The sequence below is a fragment of the Felis catus genome, chromosome B1 (genome assembly GCF_018350175.1).
Source record: "Felis catus isolate Fca126 chromosome B1, F.catus_Fca126_mat1.0, whole genome shotgun sequence".
NCBI lineage: Eukaryota > Metazoa > Chordata > Mammalia > Carnivora > Felidae > Felis > Felis catus.
Window position 1 is genome coordinate 82,182,975 of NC_058371.1, and position 18,056 is coordinate 82,201,030.

General features: G+C 37.9%; 1 protein-coding gene across 1 annotated transcript in view; it reads right to left on the bottom strand.

Annotated features, from left to right (window-relative positions):
• HHIP (hedgehog interacting protein) overlaps window positions 1-18,056 on the bottom strand; it is a 95,776-nt gene that overhangs the window by 35,174 nt on the left and 42,546 nt on the right. Inside the window, exons 5-7 of the mRNA XM_003984977.6 lie at window positions 2,179-2,330; window positions 1,619-1,792; window positions 867-1,010 (exon numbers count right to left, since the gene is read on the bottom strand). Coding sequence (XP_003985026.1) covers window positions 867-1,010; window positions 1,619-1,792; window positions 2,179-2,330 — 470 coding nt within the window. The remainder of the gene's footprint in view (window positions 1-866; window positions 1,011-1,618; window positions 1,793-2,178; window positions 2,331-18,056) is intronic.

Here is an 18,056-nt window from a genome sequence, read left to right on the forward strand (position 1 = left end):
AGTTCGAGAAATACTCACCTTGCACATAGTGAACACTCAATAAACATTAAATAGCAATAATAACTTAGCTAGTAAATGAATGAATGTGGCCAAATATCCCATAGTATGAATAAGAGACCACAGATTGGATGAAGCTTTCATCACAGAATTGCTATATTATACTCCATAGCATTTTTTAAGTGTACCCCCAATTTCTCACTCTACATACATCTCAGTGTTCCTTTCTTTATAGTTCATTGTAGTAAACGGTCAGTATGAATTCCTTTACTACTTATAATTTTTTTTTCAGGTGGAAAAATGTGAACATTGAGCTCAACTCCTTACAAACTCATACTGCATCATCATATTTAAGTGAAGCTGTAATAAGAAACACAATTTATTTAAAACCTATCAGGTGTGTCGGGCACTCTATTTTGCCTTTTTTCTAGGTTTTCATTTAATCATGACAGCATCCTCAAAAGCTGTTACCACCCCCCTTCAGTGCGTATGGAAAATTTCATTTAGAGGGGTTTAAGGAGAAAAATTAAAAAGTTTATCATCTAAATCTGAAAAACGGAACTCTTAATCATTGCACTAGTCCAATAGTGTTTAAAAACAACACTCTAGAACTTTAAGGCACTTTTCCTCCATGAATTTGTTCTCTTCCATATGTCTAATCTGCCGTCTCAATCTGCTTCACACATTAATAGAAGAAAGAGTGCTGAGATAATGAGCTGGTGTGATTTTACAGGTGCAACCTTGGACACCACCCGTGGCTGCCCGGTGCCTGCCCCCCCTCATTCTTTTTCCAGTTCCCGAATCCCGGCCGGGCTCGGGTTTATAGCAGGTGCGGGGTGGTGGGGGAGGGGGGCAGGTCATGTTCTCACCTGCCTGGATCGTGCAGGCCGTGCGCAAACACTTCCGGGGGCTGGTTGGTGCTGTTGAAGTGCGGATTACTTCTGGGGATGGAATAAGGCACGTTGCACATATCTGTGTCCACGTCCAGCCGCAGCACCGACCCTGTGAAATCACTGAGAAATTGGACAAAGAGGGTCAGTGTTTTCTGCTTTTGTTACATAGGTTACCTAACCTAAATGTGGGAAGGTCGCTCCACAGTCAAAAGAATCATTCCCCCATTTGAGACAAAATTATTAAAGTTATGAATTCCATATCGTGGGGAAAGGAAACCGGGGCAGTTTGGTTTCACAGAAACGGCAGCACCTTGACACAGCTGAGTAGTGGCCGAGGACTGCAGCATCAGTAGCGTGCTACATTTTGCAGCTGTTCCTTAGTTTTTGCCAATCCCTGGATTTTCTGCGCCCCCAGAAGCGCCACTGGACCTTGTGCATCCAGCCTGTGTATTGTGCAAACCACGCAGCACTGATGCATTCTAGAACATCTGGGTATAGCGACTTCCAAAAATATCATCAGCATATTACTGAATTTTTCTTCATTTTACAAATGCAAACACCCATAAGAAAAGTTAAATGTTTAACCAAGGAGACATAATTCAAAGATGGTTCTTTTTTTTTTTCCCAAAGACAGCTCTTAACTCACTGCTCTGACCCTTTCTCCCCGGCTGACACTTAAGACATTTGAACATCAAGGGGAACGTTTTTGGTTTTGTTTTCTTTTTTACCTTAACCCATCCATTTCTTCCATATCATCCAGTGTGATCATCCCATCACCGAGAATGATGTACAAAAAGCCCTCAGGGCCAAAGAGCAGTTGCCCTCCTAGATGCTTTCTGTGGAGTTCTGCCACTTCAAGAAATACTCTGGCTGTTCTCAAATCAACTTGATGGGGATTTTTTCTACATTGGGGGGAGGAAACAATACCATGATTGTTAAAGGTGTTTAGGTGAATCCACTAGAAGGTAAAAATGGTACACAAATTAGGGGAGCAAACACTTGGCACGTAAATAAGGAAACATGCTTGAAATGGAACTAATAAAAACTAATGAAAAATTACGTTATTTTCTAAGTTTCAGAAGTAGCACCTAAGCTGAAAGATAAGAGAGGAAAAGTGCCAAAGCTATCATTTTTCTCAATTCTCCTTAAGGACACATAGGGGGTTTTCAGCAAGGTGGAGATTGTGGTTTAATTACGGTCACCTTTGTTTCTAAAATAATTAGGAAGAGATAATGAGAAGATAAGATTGAAAAATATTTATGCCTCAGTGCATTGTAGTGAGTGATACCTGGATACTGTGTATTCCACAACTCGAAGAATGTGGTCATGAGGCCCGATAGCCCACCGTTCTTGGTTGGTGGTATAAGACACATACAGCTTTCCATTTTTCTTGTAATTGGGATGGAATGCGAGGCTTAGCAGACCTCTTTCATCTCCTCCCTGCAGTCAAATGAAAAACACAAAGAATTGTGAAGTTAATTATGTTCTTTATTGTGTTTCAACTGGAACCCCAAAAGAGTCTCTTTCTTTTCTTCTGGATAATCTTTGCCCAAACTCTTTTCTTCCTTGCCCACTGCACAAAAAAAGATCATGAAACATTTCACTCTGCGGAACTCTTTAAGGGTTAGAACAAGACAGTTGTCTTGTGTGGCTCTCTATGCACAAGACCCCTACACCACTTTTATCCAGTGATTTGTGTATGCAATCTTGGGAAGCTAGGAGGACAAGTTTAACTGTTGTGATTCTTTGCTGGGTTACTAGGTTGCTTGTAGCTCATAGAAGACAAATAAAAAGGTTCATAATCAGCAGTCACTTCTAATCCAAGTCTCCCAAACCTAAAACACAGTGTGGGCTGCCAACTCCCACTGTCTTGGCAATATGTTTAGAAAACAGTTAAATTGCTTGTGTAATATGTAAACCTTTGTTTTACCCTGGAGGCATCTACATCACTTGTCACAACGATGGTGGTCTGTTCATCATAACTAGGTAATAAGCAGCCTTGGCCTATCTACAGAGGAAGGAGGTATTTTTACACGTACCCTTTCACAGCATCGAGCTTTTCTTTACAGAAGGATGGAGAAACGGGAGGGGAGCTAAACACCAGGGCTGGGACGGGGGTGGGAGAAATGCTAGAGAGGAAAGGGGACACTAGGAAATAAAAAAAAAAAAGATCCCAAACAACTTTCTTTGTTATTACATGAATGTCAAGGATTGTATACATTAGGCATGCCAAATGCTGTAACAATTAAAACATCATTATGTTCTTAAATAGAAAGGCATTTTATCTTTATTTTCCTGCTAATTCAGCTTGATGAAACTCAATATGGTCTTAGCATTTGCTTTATCCCACAAGTAGTCCTGGAATTTCTATAATGAAATTATAGTATCTGAAATTATCTAGATCAGAGATTTGAAAGTTCAAATTCTAGTAAGCCAGTGAGGGCTTTCTCTGTAGTCTGAGGCATTATCCAAACTGGTGAAGAATACGACACAGAAACTGAAATGAAGCAACTGCTAGGACATCACCTTACCCCCGCTACTTCATTACCCGTCTCGTCTCCTGAGGCAAACAGCTAGAAGTTACCCCTTGGAAATCTTACAGGAGGGAAATAAGTCTCGAACACTACGACTTCTTCACAAGGTTATGCTTGGTAATGGAAGCACTCTTTTGCTCTTCTCCCCCAGAAGACCATGTGTTACTACCGAAGCACAGAGCTGTGTGTGGTGGGATTCTGCATGGACTGAAGAATTTAAAGTTGTGGGCATGGGGCGGGGGGTAGTGGATGGCTCAGCGGGCTGAGTGTCCGACCTCAGCTCAGGTCATGATCTAGTGGTTTGTGGGTTCGAACCCCGCATCCAGCTCTGCACTGACAGCTCAGGGACTGGAGCCTGCCTTGGGCTCTGTCCTTCCCTCTCTCTCTGCCCCTCCCCCACTCATGCTCTGTCTCTCTCTCTGTCTCTCAAAAATAAATAAACATTAAATTTTTTTTAAGTTGTAGGTATAAAAGCTCACTTTTAATAACCATTGTTTGATTTATCTCTTGGATTAGAGAAAAACTGCTTTCAGAGAGATGCCACCCAAAGTGGAAACACTTTTAAGAGTGTATAAATAAGAAAGTGGATGCAAATATTCCAGAACTACCAAAGCATAATTGAAATGTCAAAAAAGCCAACCTCTTCATTTGTAAGCTACAATATGCTTAATATTAATCAAAACAATCTCATTGAAGGGGATGGATCTAATGACTGTGATGAATGAAAATGAGCCTCTATTTTTCAGATGATCTTAGAGTGATTTTTTTTCTTAGAGTGATTTTAGTATTGATTTGATGTTGCTTTTTTAAATAACTTCATTAAGCAAATATCTCTTCTTATGAGATGTTGAAAGCTGGGATGCATGACTAAGAATTGATTGTAGAAAAGCACATTTAAATCTCTTTGATGGATGTATAAGAAAGCTGAGGGGTGGGATTTAGTTTGTGATTAATTCCTCTTCCGCATGTATTTCACTTTAAAGCTGAAGTGCAGGGTAAGTACTTTATTCCCACTTCACAAATATTTGCGTTCCACTATAAGGAGCTTTTGCTGAAAGCAGTTCTTTTATAGTTTTTAATCAAATCATCTGAGATACAATTTGAGTTGGATAGCAACATGGCTTAGAACTGTACTCACTGCTTTTCAGGAATTAGGAATGTAGAATTCATGCACTATAGAGAGATAGGGAAAGAGATTTAAACAAATCCACAAGTGACAGAAGGTAATTGTTCGCTTTAGAGATTCACCTGCCACATAAATGAATGTGGGGGCATCACTGGCATTTGTTAAGGTGCCAAATATAGAAACGTAATGAGACATTTGAATTACAAGAAAATAAATGAAAAGAAAACAATTTTTTTAAAAGTCAGTAATTCTGAAGTTTTTAGGATGTAGGATTTACATTTGTTTAATTATTATATTACATATGATTTCGTATTTTATTTATTTATTTATTTATTTATTTATTTATGTTTTTATTTATTTTTTTGAGACAGAGAGAGACAGAGCATGAGCAGGGGAGGGGCAGAGAGAGAGAGGGAGACACAGAATCTGAAACAGGCTCCAGGCTCCAAGCTGTCAGCAGAGCCTGACGCGGGGCTCGAACTCACAGGCTGTAAGATCATGACCTGAGCCGAAGTCGGAAGTCCAAACGACCGAGCCACCCAGGCGCCCCTATGATTTCGTATTTTAAAGTCAGCTTCCAGGTAGTGATCTGGTTGGCTCTTAGACACATGACTAATTACTCAAGTTATTTCAGAGAAATACTCACTCTCTTAACGATACTGATAAAAAAATTTAATGTATGATATAAATATGCTAGTGTATCTCAAAATTAGCTTTGTAAACTATGTAGCATAACATGGCTCCTAAATGTTCAGAGATTGGGAAGAGGGGGTGTATACCACCACCGTCAGGAGATTAAAGTATCGACAGGCCAACATTTACCTTGAATTGGCCATCAGAATTAGATCATCTGTTTAAAGTATGTTACCGACACATCATGATTTTCCTCACAAATGCAAACCTATCTTTGAGGTCTGGGTGATTTTTCAAGATCTATATGGAGAAATATGTTGATTGGGCATGAAAGGTTTAATTTTGAGGCAGGGTCTATTTGAGGCCAAAAGGCCAGAAACACCACCGGACATGGGAGGCTTCAGTGATAGTCTTCACCAGGAAACTGCCCAGCCTGAGATCCTGAGCGCTGGAGCCTGGAGGCAGGGCAGACCCGCAGACCAGCTGTCCAGGCTCAGGGGGAAGCCCTTGTGTGCATGTTACTGACTCTTCTTACTACTCCCCATCTTCTCCTCTCAATTATGTGTCGCTTTATGAAATTAAAAATCATTCACTCCTTCCAGAAATGTCAAATTATCAAGTTGTTTCTAGTGAGCATCTGGGGAGAATGAACCTCTAGTGATTAGTTCAGCCAAGCTGGCTTAAAAGGGAGAAAAACAATTAATAGAATGGCAAATGGAAGAGTCGCGGTCTAGGGAGCCATTCCTTTCAAAAACACATTGACTTCTAACCTTATACTTTTGAAAACATTCGCCAAGGTCCAAAATGCTTATCCTGACTCATGTGAAAAGCAGTGATTTATCAAAACGTTCACATTATACTTTGTACTTCATTATTAATACCGAATGCTTTATGTGCGCATTTCACTATGTGCACACTTCCAGGAACATACACCACTGCTAGAATGCTAGAAATGGGCTCCGAGTAATTTATAAAGAACACTTCAGTGTTCCCTCTGCGTAATGCCCTTTTTTGTTTTGTTAAAGTTAACTGCCAGAAACTTTTCATCCAAGCATCCTAGGCTACCATTGGGAACTTCCTTCCCCTTTGTTCAGCCTTCTCAAACTGCACCGACTTTGGGACAGCCCCTCACCAAGCACAGGTAGGTGAATGATTTGAAAATAACGTCCCTGTATACTTGAAAACCTTGAGATTGACCCATGTTTCAGAGTAAATCATAAAATTCTCCTAGAGACTTTAAATGAGTAGTTAACTGCCATTCTAGGTATCGTTCAGCTTTCAGAGCAATTTCACAGGGTCAACAGAAAAGACACAAAAACTCCAAACAGAGAGTATTGATGACTTTAATGTAAATACAAGATCAGATCTAGTCCTATAGTTTTGGGACACTCTTCCCTGATGAACACATCAAAGTTCTAACCAGTTGACTAATATTCCTCTTCTTTGAAGAAAAGGAAGTATCTACTGGAAAAAGAAAGGTAATGATAAAATGATTATAATAGAAAGCATTTTTTCTTTTCTTTTTTTTAGAAAAAGTTTATTTTGAGAGAGAAAATGTGTATGCACGCAAGTGGGGAAGGGGCAGAGAGGGAGAGAGGGACACAGAATCCCAAGCACTGTTAGTGTGGAGCCCAATGTGGGGCTCAAACTCACAAACCACGAGATCATGACCTGAGCCAAAGTCAGATGCTTAACTGACTGAGCCACCCAGGCACCCCTTTTTTTCTTTTTTAAGAGAAATGGTGGGCATGGTCTCTCATTGATTTTTAAGAAAAACAGTCCCTTCATACTTTCAATGTGGTTAAAGTTAATTTTTTCTGATTTCTATCTTTAAAATTTGCCTTAACCTTTCTCAGGGTTGTATATTTTAGGAAACAAGACTGGGTAACACTGAACTAGAAGCACCATTTCTCACTTCTGCACAGTTTTTCTTAGTGACTCTTTGGCAAGTGACTAGCTTCAAGCTTGGTAGCCTACAGAATGGCCTTATGGTATTGAGAAAGCAATGAAATGTAAATTAAACTAAATAATGCAGTGTTAAGTTCAAGATATGCCTTGTTATGTATAATCTTTGTAAAAAAAAAGTCTGTATTTAACATTCATTCAACAAATATTCATTGAATACCTACTATGTGTTAGGCATTGTACTTGGCACTAGGGACAAGACTAGACGACCAATAAGAACCAATCTCTGTCCTTTGGAAGCTTACAGTATACATGAAAGCAGATAACAAAGTCAGATAACAAGGTAAGTTTTTAGCTGTTTCACTCCCACCATACTTCTTTGTGATGCTGATTTTGGGGTGCAAAGGAGACAGTTAAACACTGCTACACTATTATAAAGGTGCATGGCCCAAAAAAACGAGTATTAAAGGGAATAAATACATATTCTGGGTAACTTTGGACACACAGGCTAATTAGTATATTAGCATCTCAGGTTTCTCCACTCTAAAACTTGGAAAGGAAAAGAAAAAAAGCTTGGTTTTATGATATCTAAATTACCTGAAGAATATTAGGTAGAGTTTCTGCAAATAGTAAGACCATCTTCCAATTTATTTTATGCCCATGACATAGGTATGAATGAGGACCTCTGGTAGAATTCGTGTTCTCTTAATAATGAAGAAGTTTCTGAGAATTAACATAGGGATAGACTGATGCTATTTTTAATTCCCTATAAATATATACTTTTATTACAAGGCTGATCATCCCAGCTCCCTTTTTACTTGTTATTCACATGTCTACATTTTGTTGGTGCACACCAGGAAAGGAACAAGAGAACTTGGAAACCAACATGGGCCCCTCCTTTGCTTCTTTTAGACTAGAACCTTTTGCAGCTCAGAAATGAGAAATAGGTTAGTTTGAGAATTGTTCATTCAAACACAATGCCAGAAGTATTCACTTTTCATTGCTGCTGTAAAAAAATTATCACTAACTTAGTGGCTTGAAACAACACAAATCTATGATCTTAAAATCTGTAAGTTAGAATCCAACATGGGTCTCACTGGGCTAAAATAAATGTGCCCATAGGGCTGTGCTTCCTTCTGGAACCTCTAGGGGATACTCCATTTCCTTTTCCTTTCCAGCTTCTAGAAGTCATCTGGCATTCCTTCGTTTGTCTCCTCCTTTCTCCATCTTCAAAAACCAGTTAAAGGGATGTATCTTTCTCCTATGGCACCATGCAGACATCCTCTACTCCCTCTTACACTTTTAAGAATTTGTGATGACACTGAGCCCACCCAGGTAATCCGGGATAATCTCCCTATGTGCCATTTAGCAACTCAATTCTGTTGCAACCTTAATTCCCTTTTGTGTGTAAAGTAACATATTCTAGGGATTAGGACAAAGACACCTTTTGGGGAGGGCCATTATTCTGCCTACTACATGGATATTTTAATCAGTTTTTAAAAAAGGATCGAAAGTACTTATGACCTGACTCATCTTGGCCGTGCCCTGCTGGGAGCATCCTGAATGAGAAGACAAATGAAGTTCATGTACAAGTTCACAGAGATACTTAAGGAAAGGTTTATCACAGCAAGCACTCTCTCTTAGCTGTTAATAATGAAAGAACAACCAACACCCTTCAAAATGAAGTGAGAACACCTTTCACAGTTGAGGAGGAGGAAGAGAAGGGGAAGACCACCTGGTAACATGTGGGCATATATGAACTCAGTCAAGAGCAAAACTGCTGTATTAATCACAGGATGCAAAGAAGGTAAAAATAAAATGTAGACAAACCATTTCTACTAACTAGAGGATTTTAAGCTCACTAAAACTATTATTTTGTTTTGTCCATAAGTTTTGAAACATACTGTAAAGTGTTAATTTCTTCACAACTCCTGAAAAAGATGAGAAGCATTGCTTTTCAGTAGTTTCAAAAGTCTAACTTGGTCTTATAAGAGGAATCAATTCCCTGAGGACCCTGAGTTAGCTTATGGGAAGGGTAGGCAGGGGTGTCTTTTGTTATTCACAATAAACCCTGCCAACTTTACCTGAGTCTATGCTAATGAAGGGATTCTTGGCAGGCTCTTAGATAGCTTCAGGATGAGGACTGGTAGCCAGAGGAACCAAAAACATGATTAGCAGATTGGAACCTTCAGTCCAACCGTACCAACCCCCAACCCCCACCCCAACCTCCAACCTCCAGGGAAGGGAGAGAGATGAAATTGAGTTCAAACACCACCACACAGGATCTAATCATCACACCTAATGATTTGATCAGTCATCTATAATAAATTATCCATAAAAACCTTAAACAACAGGGTTTAGATAGCCTCTGGGTTGGTCAACATATTGAGGTGCTGGGAGGGTGGCAGGAAGCTCCACATCTCCCTCCCCCATACGTTGCCATATGAATCTCTCCCGTCTGGCTTCTCCTGAGTTGTACACTTTATAATAAACCAGCAATAGTAAGTAAAGCAATTTTTTTAGTTCTGTAAGTTATTAAGCCTGAGGGGAGGCTAATGGGAACCTCTGAATTTATAGTCAGCTGGGCAGAAATGTGGGCAGCCTAGGCACCCTATTTGCAACTGGTACCTGAAGTGGAGGAAGTCTTGTGGGACAAAGCCCTTAATCAGTACTGTCTGGGCTAATTCCAGAGAGCTAGCATCAGAATTGAAGTGAATCGTCGGACACCCAGTTGGTGTTGGGGTGATTGGTTAGTATGAGGAAAAAACTTTCTCATTTGGTGTCAGAAAACACTCCAGAAAAAATCTGGGAGGTTCTTTAGCCCATCCTCCTTGCTGGGGAGAAGGAGATCATGATCAACTCTATTGAAAATCTGAAGTTAGAGAGTAGTCAGGAAAAATTTGGTAGTCTTCCAGTCATGCAAATCTTACTTGGAAATTCACATTTTTATAGAATATCTTGTGTCATTTTATTATTCACTCTCTTGGCTTTCCTCACTTTCATTGTTCTCTGGGGATGAAACTAGCCAGAACATGCTGAGGAACTATCACTTATGGTACTAGTTTGCTCCTTTTCTTTAAAATTTCCTCTATTTTTTCCCCAGATTTGGCTTTTCTTTTAGGTATGTCCTTAACTCATTCCAATTATTCTCTTGGTTTCATGATAACTGTATGCTCTTTGAGGCACTGTCTTGTCTCTTTGAAGCCTCATTTCTGCTTAATCATATTTACTCACTGTTCTAGTTGTCCAAGAAATTATATACAATTCTCAAATGCTTGCAGAACCCAAGCGCATCTCCGCCACACTCCCTTGACAAAGAAAACAGTCTGTCCTGTTTCAAATGAAGTTGGAGAGCTGCTGGAGGTTACCCAGCAATTCAGAGTTTCTAGGAAGTGTTTTGTGAGGTGTATGATTTCTGTTATGTAGCAATTGGTCCGTGTTGCATCTATGCTTAGGATGGTACATTTTGTCTTCTGAAGCGAGTGCAAAAACAGACTGAAAAAGTACAAATGGGAGCTATTCTGGATGGAAACCACTAGACCACTAACTTTCCTCAACAATTCTCTTCCCCACTCTTTTTAAACATAAACAAAATAAATCAGTCATACTGGGTTTAAGTTATGACCTACACAGAGGAAAGATACTAGAAATGGTTCTTTTCTAGAAATCCAGCTTCCCAGTTGCTTCTTAGTCCAAATACTAATATTCTTTTGCTGTCTCAAACCTACAGGGAAAAACGTATAAAAATGCTGAATTATATACTTAAAAACTATTATGGTCATAATATTTTATTATGGATGTACATGATTTTATATAAACTTTACATCTGTCAGATGGAATGGTGTTTCATATTTCTATTTTCCCTAAGCTTTTTACCTATTTTAACCATGATATTTGATACAGTATGGCATATTAGATAGTGGATGGACTTGGACCTTTTATTTTGTCCTGGCAGTCGTGAACTGCTGTAGAACTGGTAATATACGCTGCTCAAGAAATCCAACATGATGCCAGGGAATGGCTTGAACACTAGGGACCATTTGTCTTAATATGTGTCAAAGGATAATGGTATCTGTGGTATTCCAAAGTTCAGTTTTCCAAAACAACTTTTCTAAAAAAAAAAAAGAAGTACTTCAATAAAATTAAATTGTGTGAAGCATCTATTTGAAATAATAGAAAAATAATAAAACTACAAAAAGTATAAATTCTTCTCAAAAACAAAATCCTAGCCCTAAATGCTTTTTAGAAAAAGGAAAATTTATAGAGATGTTGTAAACATTTAGAGAAAGCACAGCTCTTATGCTGTGTGTTTAGGCTGCATGAAAATAAATTAACAAGAGTTTGGCAAAAACTGCAATATTCATGGGAATTAAAAATGAATACAAATGATAATTTAAAAAAAAATTGGAGCTATACTAAGCTTTGCTATTACAGCCTAGAGATTTAATACTTGTTAGACCTTAGATTTGAAAATGTACACATTTCTAGATCGAACTGTAAACAGATAAAATATTGGGCAGCTACCTTGTTAGACACAGCAAAATGCCAGATATGTAAATTAGGAACCAGAACAATTCTCCACTAGACTGTAAGCTTCTTGAAGGCAGGGATCTCATCTTGGTATTTCTGGTTTCTTACAAAGGATCTCATCTACAGTGGAAGCCTTGTTATAGAAGGTAACATGTATTGAATTCTTATTATGTGCCTGAGACCATGCTAAGCAATTTGCAAGCATTATCTTGTTGAAACTTTATAACAACTCTAGAGTTTAATACTATTCTATCATTGTCTTTATTTTCTGGAGAAGGACACAGAGGCATAGGGGATTTGAGTAAATTGTCCAAAATGCACAACAAGAAGTGGCAAAGCAGAGATTGTCTGTGATTGGAGGACAAATAATGTGAACTATTATGTTACATTGGCCCACTATTTCCTAAATGAAGAAATGAACAAACAATGGATAGATTGTATTTTCTGTTCATGGCTTGAGGCATTATTTAAACAGCTCTACTTAAATTTCCAAAGTTTTGTGAGGGAATAAAATGAAGGTTATATCTCAGTTATTTTAACACAAAAATTAATTTAGGTTTTAGGGCAATGGGCTGATAAACTATCTGTAAAAAGAAATTCCTGATTTGTGTATATGTCCATGGTATAAGTACTCTCACCATGGCCAATTTCAAACTGGCAACTTGATGTCACTGATGGGTATGTGATGAGATGAACACAATTAGCTTTTGTAAGCCCATGACTGCCATTGTAGAATATTTCTATTCTCCTTCAAGCCTCTTTTATTCTTTCTCTCCATTACTATTGTGCTCCTTTCTTTTTTCTCCTGCTTAAAAATTTTAATATACCTGTCCTTCTCAATGTTAAGCACCCAAATATTTTTGTAAGTTAAGTGGGGGGTTAAAATAACTAAATAAATCATTATTTAAACATGAGGGAGGTGGTATTTCTCACCTGTTTTTAAATGAAACATACACAAAAGCTAACATACCACCAAGAAACAAAGCAGAACACTCAAGAATCCTTTCAAAGGGGTTACTTGGTTATTTAACAGAGCAAGTGAAAACTTCTTAGTAAATTATCTTTCTGCCCTCTCGTAAGGTTGCTCAGATAATCAAAGAATGTGAAATCACTTTGTACATTCCAACATGCTAGTTGAATATAAGATAGCGATTACAGTCAATAGAGAGGTCGGAGCCATCCTCAAATTCAACTGACCTGTAAAATAGTAAGATTTTGGTAGGGAATGTAATTTTGAAATACAGCATGTGTAGTCTTACATTTTCACCAGGTGAGGAGTGCATTTAAAATATGCACAGGAAGTATTGTCTTGCTCCATATCATTCAGAGAACTTTCAGACTTCAGAAAATTGCAGGCATGGAGAGGCACATTTATACTTCTATTTAGCACCAGGCTCACCACATAGTTTTGATAAAGATCATTCCACATCTCTTCAGAAGATTTAGATGGTATCTGCTCCCAATGGCTTATTTATAAATGATTTGCAAGACTGGAGGTAATCTGAATGTATCTTAGAGTTGAAATATACATACTTGGCCACCATAGGAACATTATTATTATTATTATTTTAGTTAAAAAAATACATATAGTGTTCAGGTACTCTAAAGTTAACCGTGATGTAATATATTTTCTTTTTTTTTTAATTTTTTTTTTATTTGAGAGAGAGAATGCGTGCCTGTGCCTGTGTGCCAGTCAGGGAGGGACAGAGGGAAAGGGAGAGAGAATCTCAAGCAGGCTCTCCTGGAGCCCAGGAGCCCAATGTGGGGCTCGATCACATGACCCTGAGATCATGACCTGAGTCAAAATCAAGAGTCAGACACTCAACTGACTGAGCCACCCAGGCACCCCTAAAGTAATTTCTTTAGTAAACAAATCAACCCCAACATTTGAGTGTTCTCTCAGGATACCGGTACAGATCACAATGATCCTTCCTCTCTACCAAAAGTAAACTCTATCTACAAATGCCCTTCTAAGATTTATGATAAAAAAAATATGCATTCTTGATATTGACAAACAACCGTGAAAATGACCTCAGAGCAATATTGAGTAATATAATACTTTTATATGAATAAAAGATACTGAATTTAGATTCAAATTTGGATATTAATTATAAACTAAAGAAGAATTTAAGATTATTCAAAAATGTATGAGACAATGTACATCCACTCAAAAATATACATACCCCCACAAATTAGGTGATGTTACAGAATAAAGGAAATATTTATATTTGAGGAATTTCATTTTTTCCACCTTTTACTCTCTCAAGAATTTCCTTCATAAGATCACTCTTTTTTTTCTTTTTTAATTTCTTTAAATGTTTACTTTTGAGAGAGAGAGACAGAGTGTGAGCAGGGGATGGGCAGAGAGAGAGGGAGACACAGAATCTGAAGCAGGCTCTAGGCTCCGAGCTGTCACCACAGAGCCCGATGCGGGGCTCGAAGTCAGGAACTATGAGATCATGACTTCACCTGGAGTTGGATGTTTCACTGACTGAGCCACCCAGGTACCCCCACAGGATCATTCTTAAAGTATATTATTTTTTAAAATTATTAAGTTGATAAATATTGGGCAAGCCTTGTTAGTAATTTCTACAACCCCCTCAAATTTATTTTACTTAAACGAGTAGGAAAAAGAAGATGTCCTTCTATTATCATCATGCAGCTTGGAAATATCTTTCTTAGAATGACTTGGTCTATCTTAAGTATGGAGAACAAACAGAGGGTTACTGGAGGGATTGTGGGAGGGGGGATGGGCTAAATGGGTAAGGGGATTACTCCCGAAATCATTGTTGCACTATATGCTAAATACGTTGGATGTAAATTAAAAAAAAAAGAATGACTTTGTCTATAATAAGGAAACATATTTTTTCATAGTTTATTAATAAGGGTCTTATGAAGATTAATAATTCTAAGATTTGTAAGAATAAAAGTACATTTTTATGGAATTATTAGGAATACAAAATTTTTAATTAGAAAACTAATGAAATAAAATAGACCAGTAGGATTTCACTTACCATCCTTAAAACTAAAATATTTGAGGCATAATGTCTGACCATTCTGTTTTAAACATTAAACCTAGAACTACAAGGTATGTTTCCTTGAGAGTTTCATCTGATCTATACTTTTTGGTTTGAAAAGTCTTTTTTCTCCTGTCAGAAAAAAGAGATTCAGTGTCCTTTCAATGAAGAAAATGATAATACTGAAAATAAATGCTTAACTACAGCAAAGAGTACAAAATTGTTTTTAATGAATTTGACCTCTTGCTTTTATCAAATTTGTTGTTTATGATGTGTGGCTAATATGGTGGTCATGCAGCTAAAAGCATTATCTTCACATCATTATATAGAAATATAACACTAGTATACTTGAGTTTCGTAGCCATGTTTCACTGCTCTTTGCCATTATATATTTCCTATTGTTACTCTAAGAACTCAAATTGACTTATATGAGAACAAACATTAAACAATTAAGTAAGATTATTGCTTTGAAAAGAAACCTTTAAAAAAGAAAACCCAAACCATTTAGACCACCAAGGAGCACTAATAAATTTAAGAAAATATGAGGTTTCCTCTATGTGACTTCTCTTGAAAAGTTATGCAATATATTACGGCAAATTCAAGGTCATATAAAAATTATGGTACTTTAAAAATTATTTCTATTAGGGTTTGTATTTACAGGATTTGTATGTCCATTAAACTTGCAATTAATAAAATAGCAAAATCAAATTCTTTGCATCTTTAAAAAATTTTTTAATGTTTTATTATTTATTTTTGAGAGAGAGATAGAGACAGAATGTGAGCAGGGAGGGGCAGAGAGGGAGGGAGACACAGAATCCGAAGTAAGCTTCAGACTGAGCTGTCAGCATAGAGCCTGATATGGGGCTCGAACTCACAAACTGCAAGATCATGACCTGAGCTGAAGTGGGACGCTTAACTATCTGAGCCACCCAGGTGTCCCATGGAATTTATAAAGAAAGATAAAAGGGAGGGCTTGGATTTCTTAAGTTCAGAAAGAAAAAGGGGTGCCTGGGTGGCTCACATGATTAAGCATCCAACTCTTGATTTTGACTCAGGTCATGATCTCACGGTTCATGAGATCAAGCTCCGCATTGGGCTTAGCACCTGATGATGCAGAGCCTGCTTGGGATTCTCTCTCTCCCTCTCTCTCTGCCCCTCCCTTGCTCATGCTCACTCTCTCAAAATAAATACATAAACTTTAAAAAAGCAGAAAGAGAAAACTCTGAGTACACACACCTTGCCTCAAATACATGAAGATTAATTATAAGGATGACAATGTCTGGCTGTTCACCTTTTCCATGGAAGTGTCACAGTAGGACAGTTTTCAATGCAAAGGAAGCTCTGTTTCTTATAATTCTTAATATTATGGAAAACTTACTTTATATATCTAAGGATGCTATAATTTGGGGCCAAAAGGCAGAATATGGGGAACTTCTGATATTCAAATTTCATGAGATTGCGTTCTTAGTTAATCTGAGGGAAGAGCCAAAGAGTGAAAGACAGACTGGAGTTTTCTAATGTTTATAATTCAGCATATGTAGCAATTTGAACAAAACTGATGGCACACAAATGATTCCCATTTTAATGCACAGATTCACCATGCAGACAAAGGGTCCTGGTTCTAAATCAAATGAAGTATTTATAAAGCATCCATTCTCTGCAACACCTGTAATGTCATTACCATTTACCTTTGCTTACTGCACATCCCTTGCTCTCAGATTCCCAGCACTCCACTCAATCATCAGGGGTAAATATGGCAAGCCAGTTGCTTCCGTGTCACTGTGCATCAAATTCCTATGCATTTATGTTTACAAGCATGGGCTCAGAGGTTTAGATTGCCTGGGTTTGGAACCTGGCTCCTTCACTTGTTAGCTTTTTGATGTGGAAAAGTTACTTGGCCTCTCTGTGTCTCCATTTAATCACCTTCCAAACAGGGGCATTTCCTATCTCATAGGTTGTCCAGAAGTAGTTAAGGAGAGAGTATAGGATGGATCCCGACACACCAGTGGCAGTCAATAGAAATCAGCCACTGTTATTGTACCCGATGGCTGGGGCTATTGTATTCTAGTTGCGGAAAGAGACTTGAAACAAGTGAGCCCTCAAATAAATACATAATTGAATTTTGAAAAGGGTTATAACATAAAAGAAGAGGGTATTATGGGAAAGCATATCAGAGGGAATCTAATTTAGACCAGGGGGTCAGAGAAGGCCTCTCCAAAGATGTACATTCATGCTGGGACTTTAGGCGGCCAGAGATTGAGAGGGAAGAAAATTCCAAGGAAAGAAAAATACCATCTCCCAGAAAGAAGCTTTACTGAGTATGATTCTTTGGGAAAAGAGAGATGCAAGGGAAGAGAAAAAGACTATATATATTCTCTCCCATCTTTGCTCTCTGGCTGTGAGAGTGCTTGGTATCTGAGGGCACATGTTAATGGAGTGGAACAAATGTGGGTTCTTCAATATGAGAGCTGGGCTTGAATCCTTGCCTTGTGACTTACAGGCTGTTTGACTCTGGGAAAGTAATACAATACCCTTGAGCTTCAGGGTTTTTTTGTACTGCAAATGAATTATAACTTCTACTTTACAAGATTGCTTTTTTAATGAAAAATATACAAAATAAAGGTTCACAGTTACTAACACTCGGTAACTGTTAACTCGGTTACTAGCTGGCACATATTAGGTGCTCACCAATCAGCTCTTTTCTTCCTCAAGCTAGAGAGCAGAGGGATGGACTTGTAGTTCACGTACATGACAGAGGGCCCAGGAATGCTATCCTTAAATGTAAGCAAGGATTGGAAGTTTGAGATTATTACCAGGGATGAATAATCATTTATTCATTCATTGATTATTCTGCTAGAGCTATAACCCCAAGCTAAGACACTACCCCCAAAAAAGTATAAGGTCAGCTTCAGAAGAAAGGATAATTCAATTATTCCTCCTAAGAACTAATAATTTTCTCATTTTTGATAGGGAAAGCTATTTTCTCCATTTTCATGTTTTCAACTGGAAAACTACAGTTAGATAAAATGTTTGATTTTTTTTCCCCGTCACTTGATGGTGTGTGTGATGAGTGACTTTAGGGGTGAGGGCCTTGAAAGGGGCACTGATAATGGCACTTAGTTTTCTCATGTGTGACATTTGCAGTAAAGCTGCCTGTTTTACTGTATATTTGTAATTATTTGAAATCAAACAAAGGAACCAATTTATAAAGGCTTTCTTATATATGAAATCTAAATCTACATAGGCTTATTCAATTATATAAATAAGGGTACTTACGTTTGTATTTATATGTGATGTGTGAATATTAAAAAAGAAAACATAAACACAAATACATTAACACAAAACTATATAGATATTTCAAGAATCATATGGTTAGGGACACCTGGATGGCTCAGTCAGTTGAGTGTCAGACTTCGGCTCA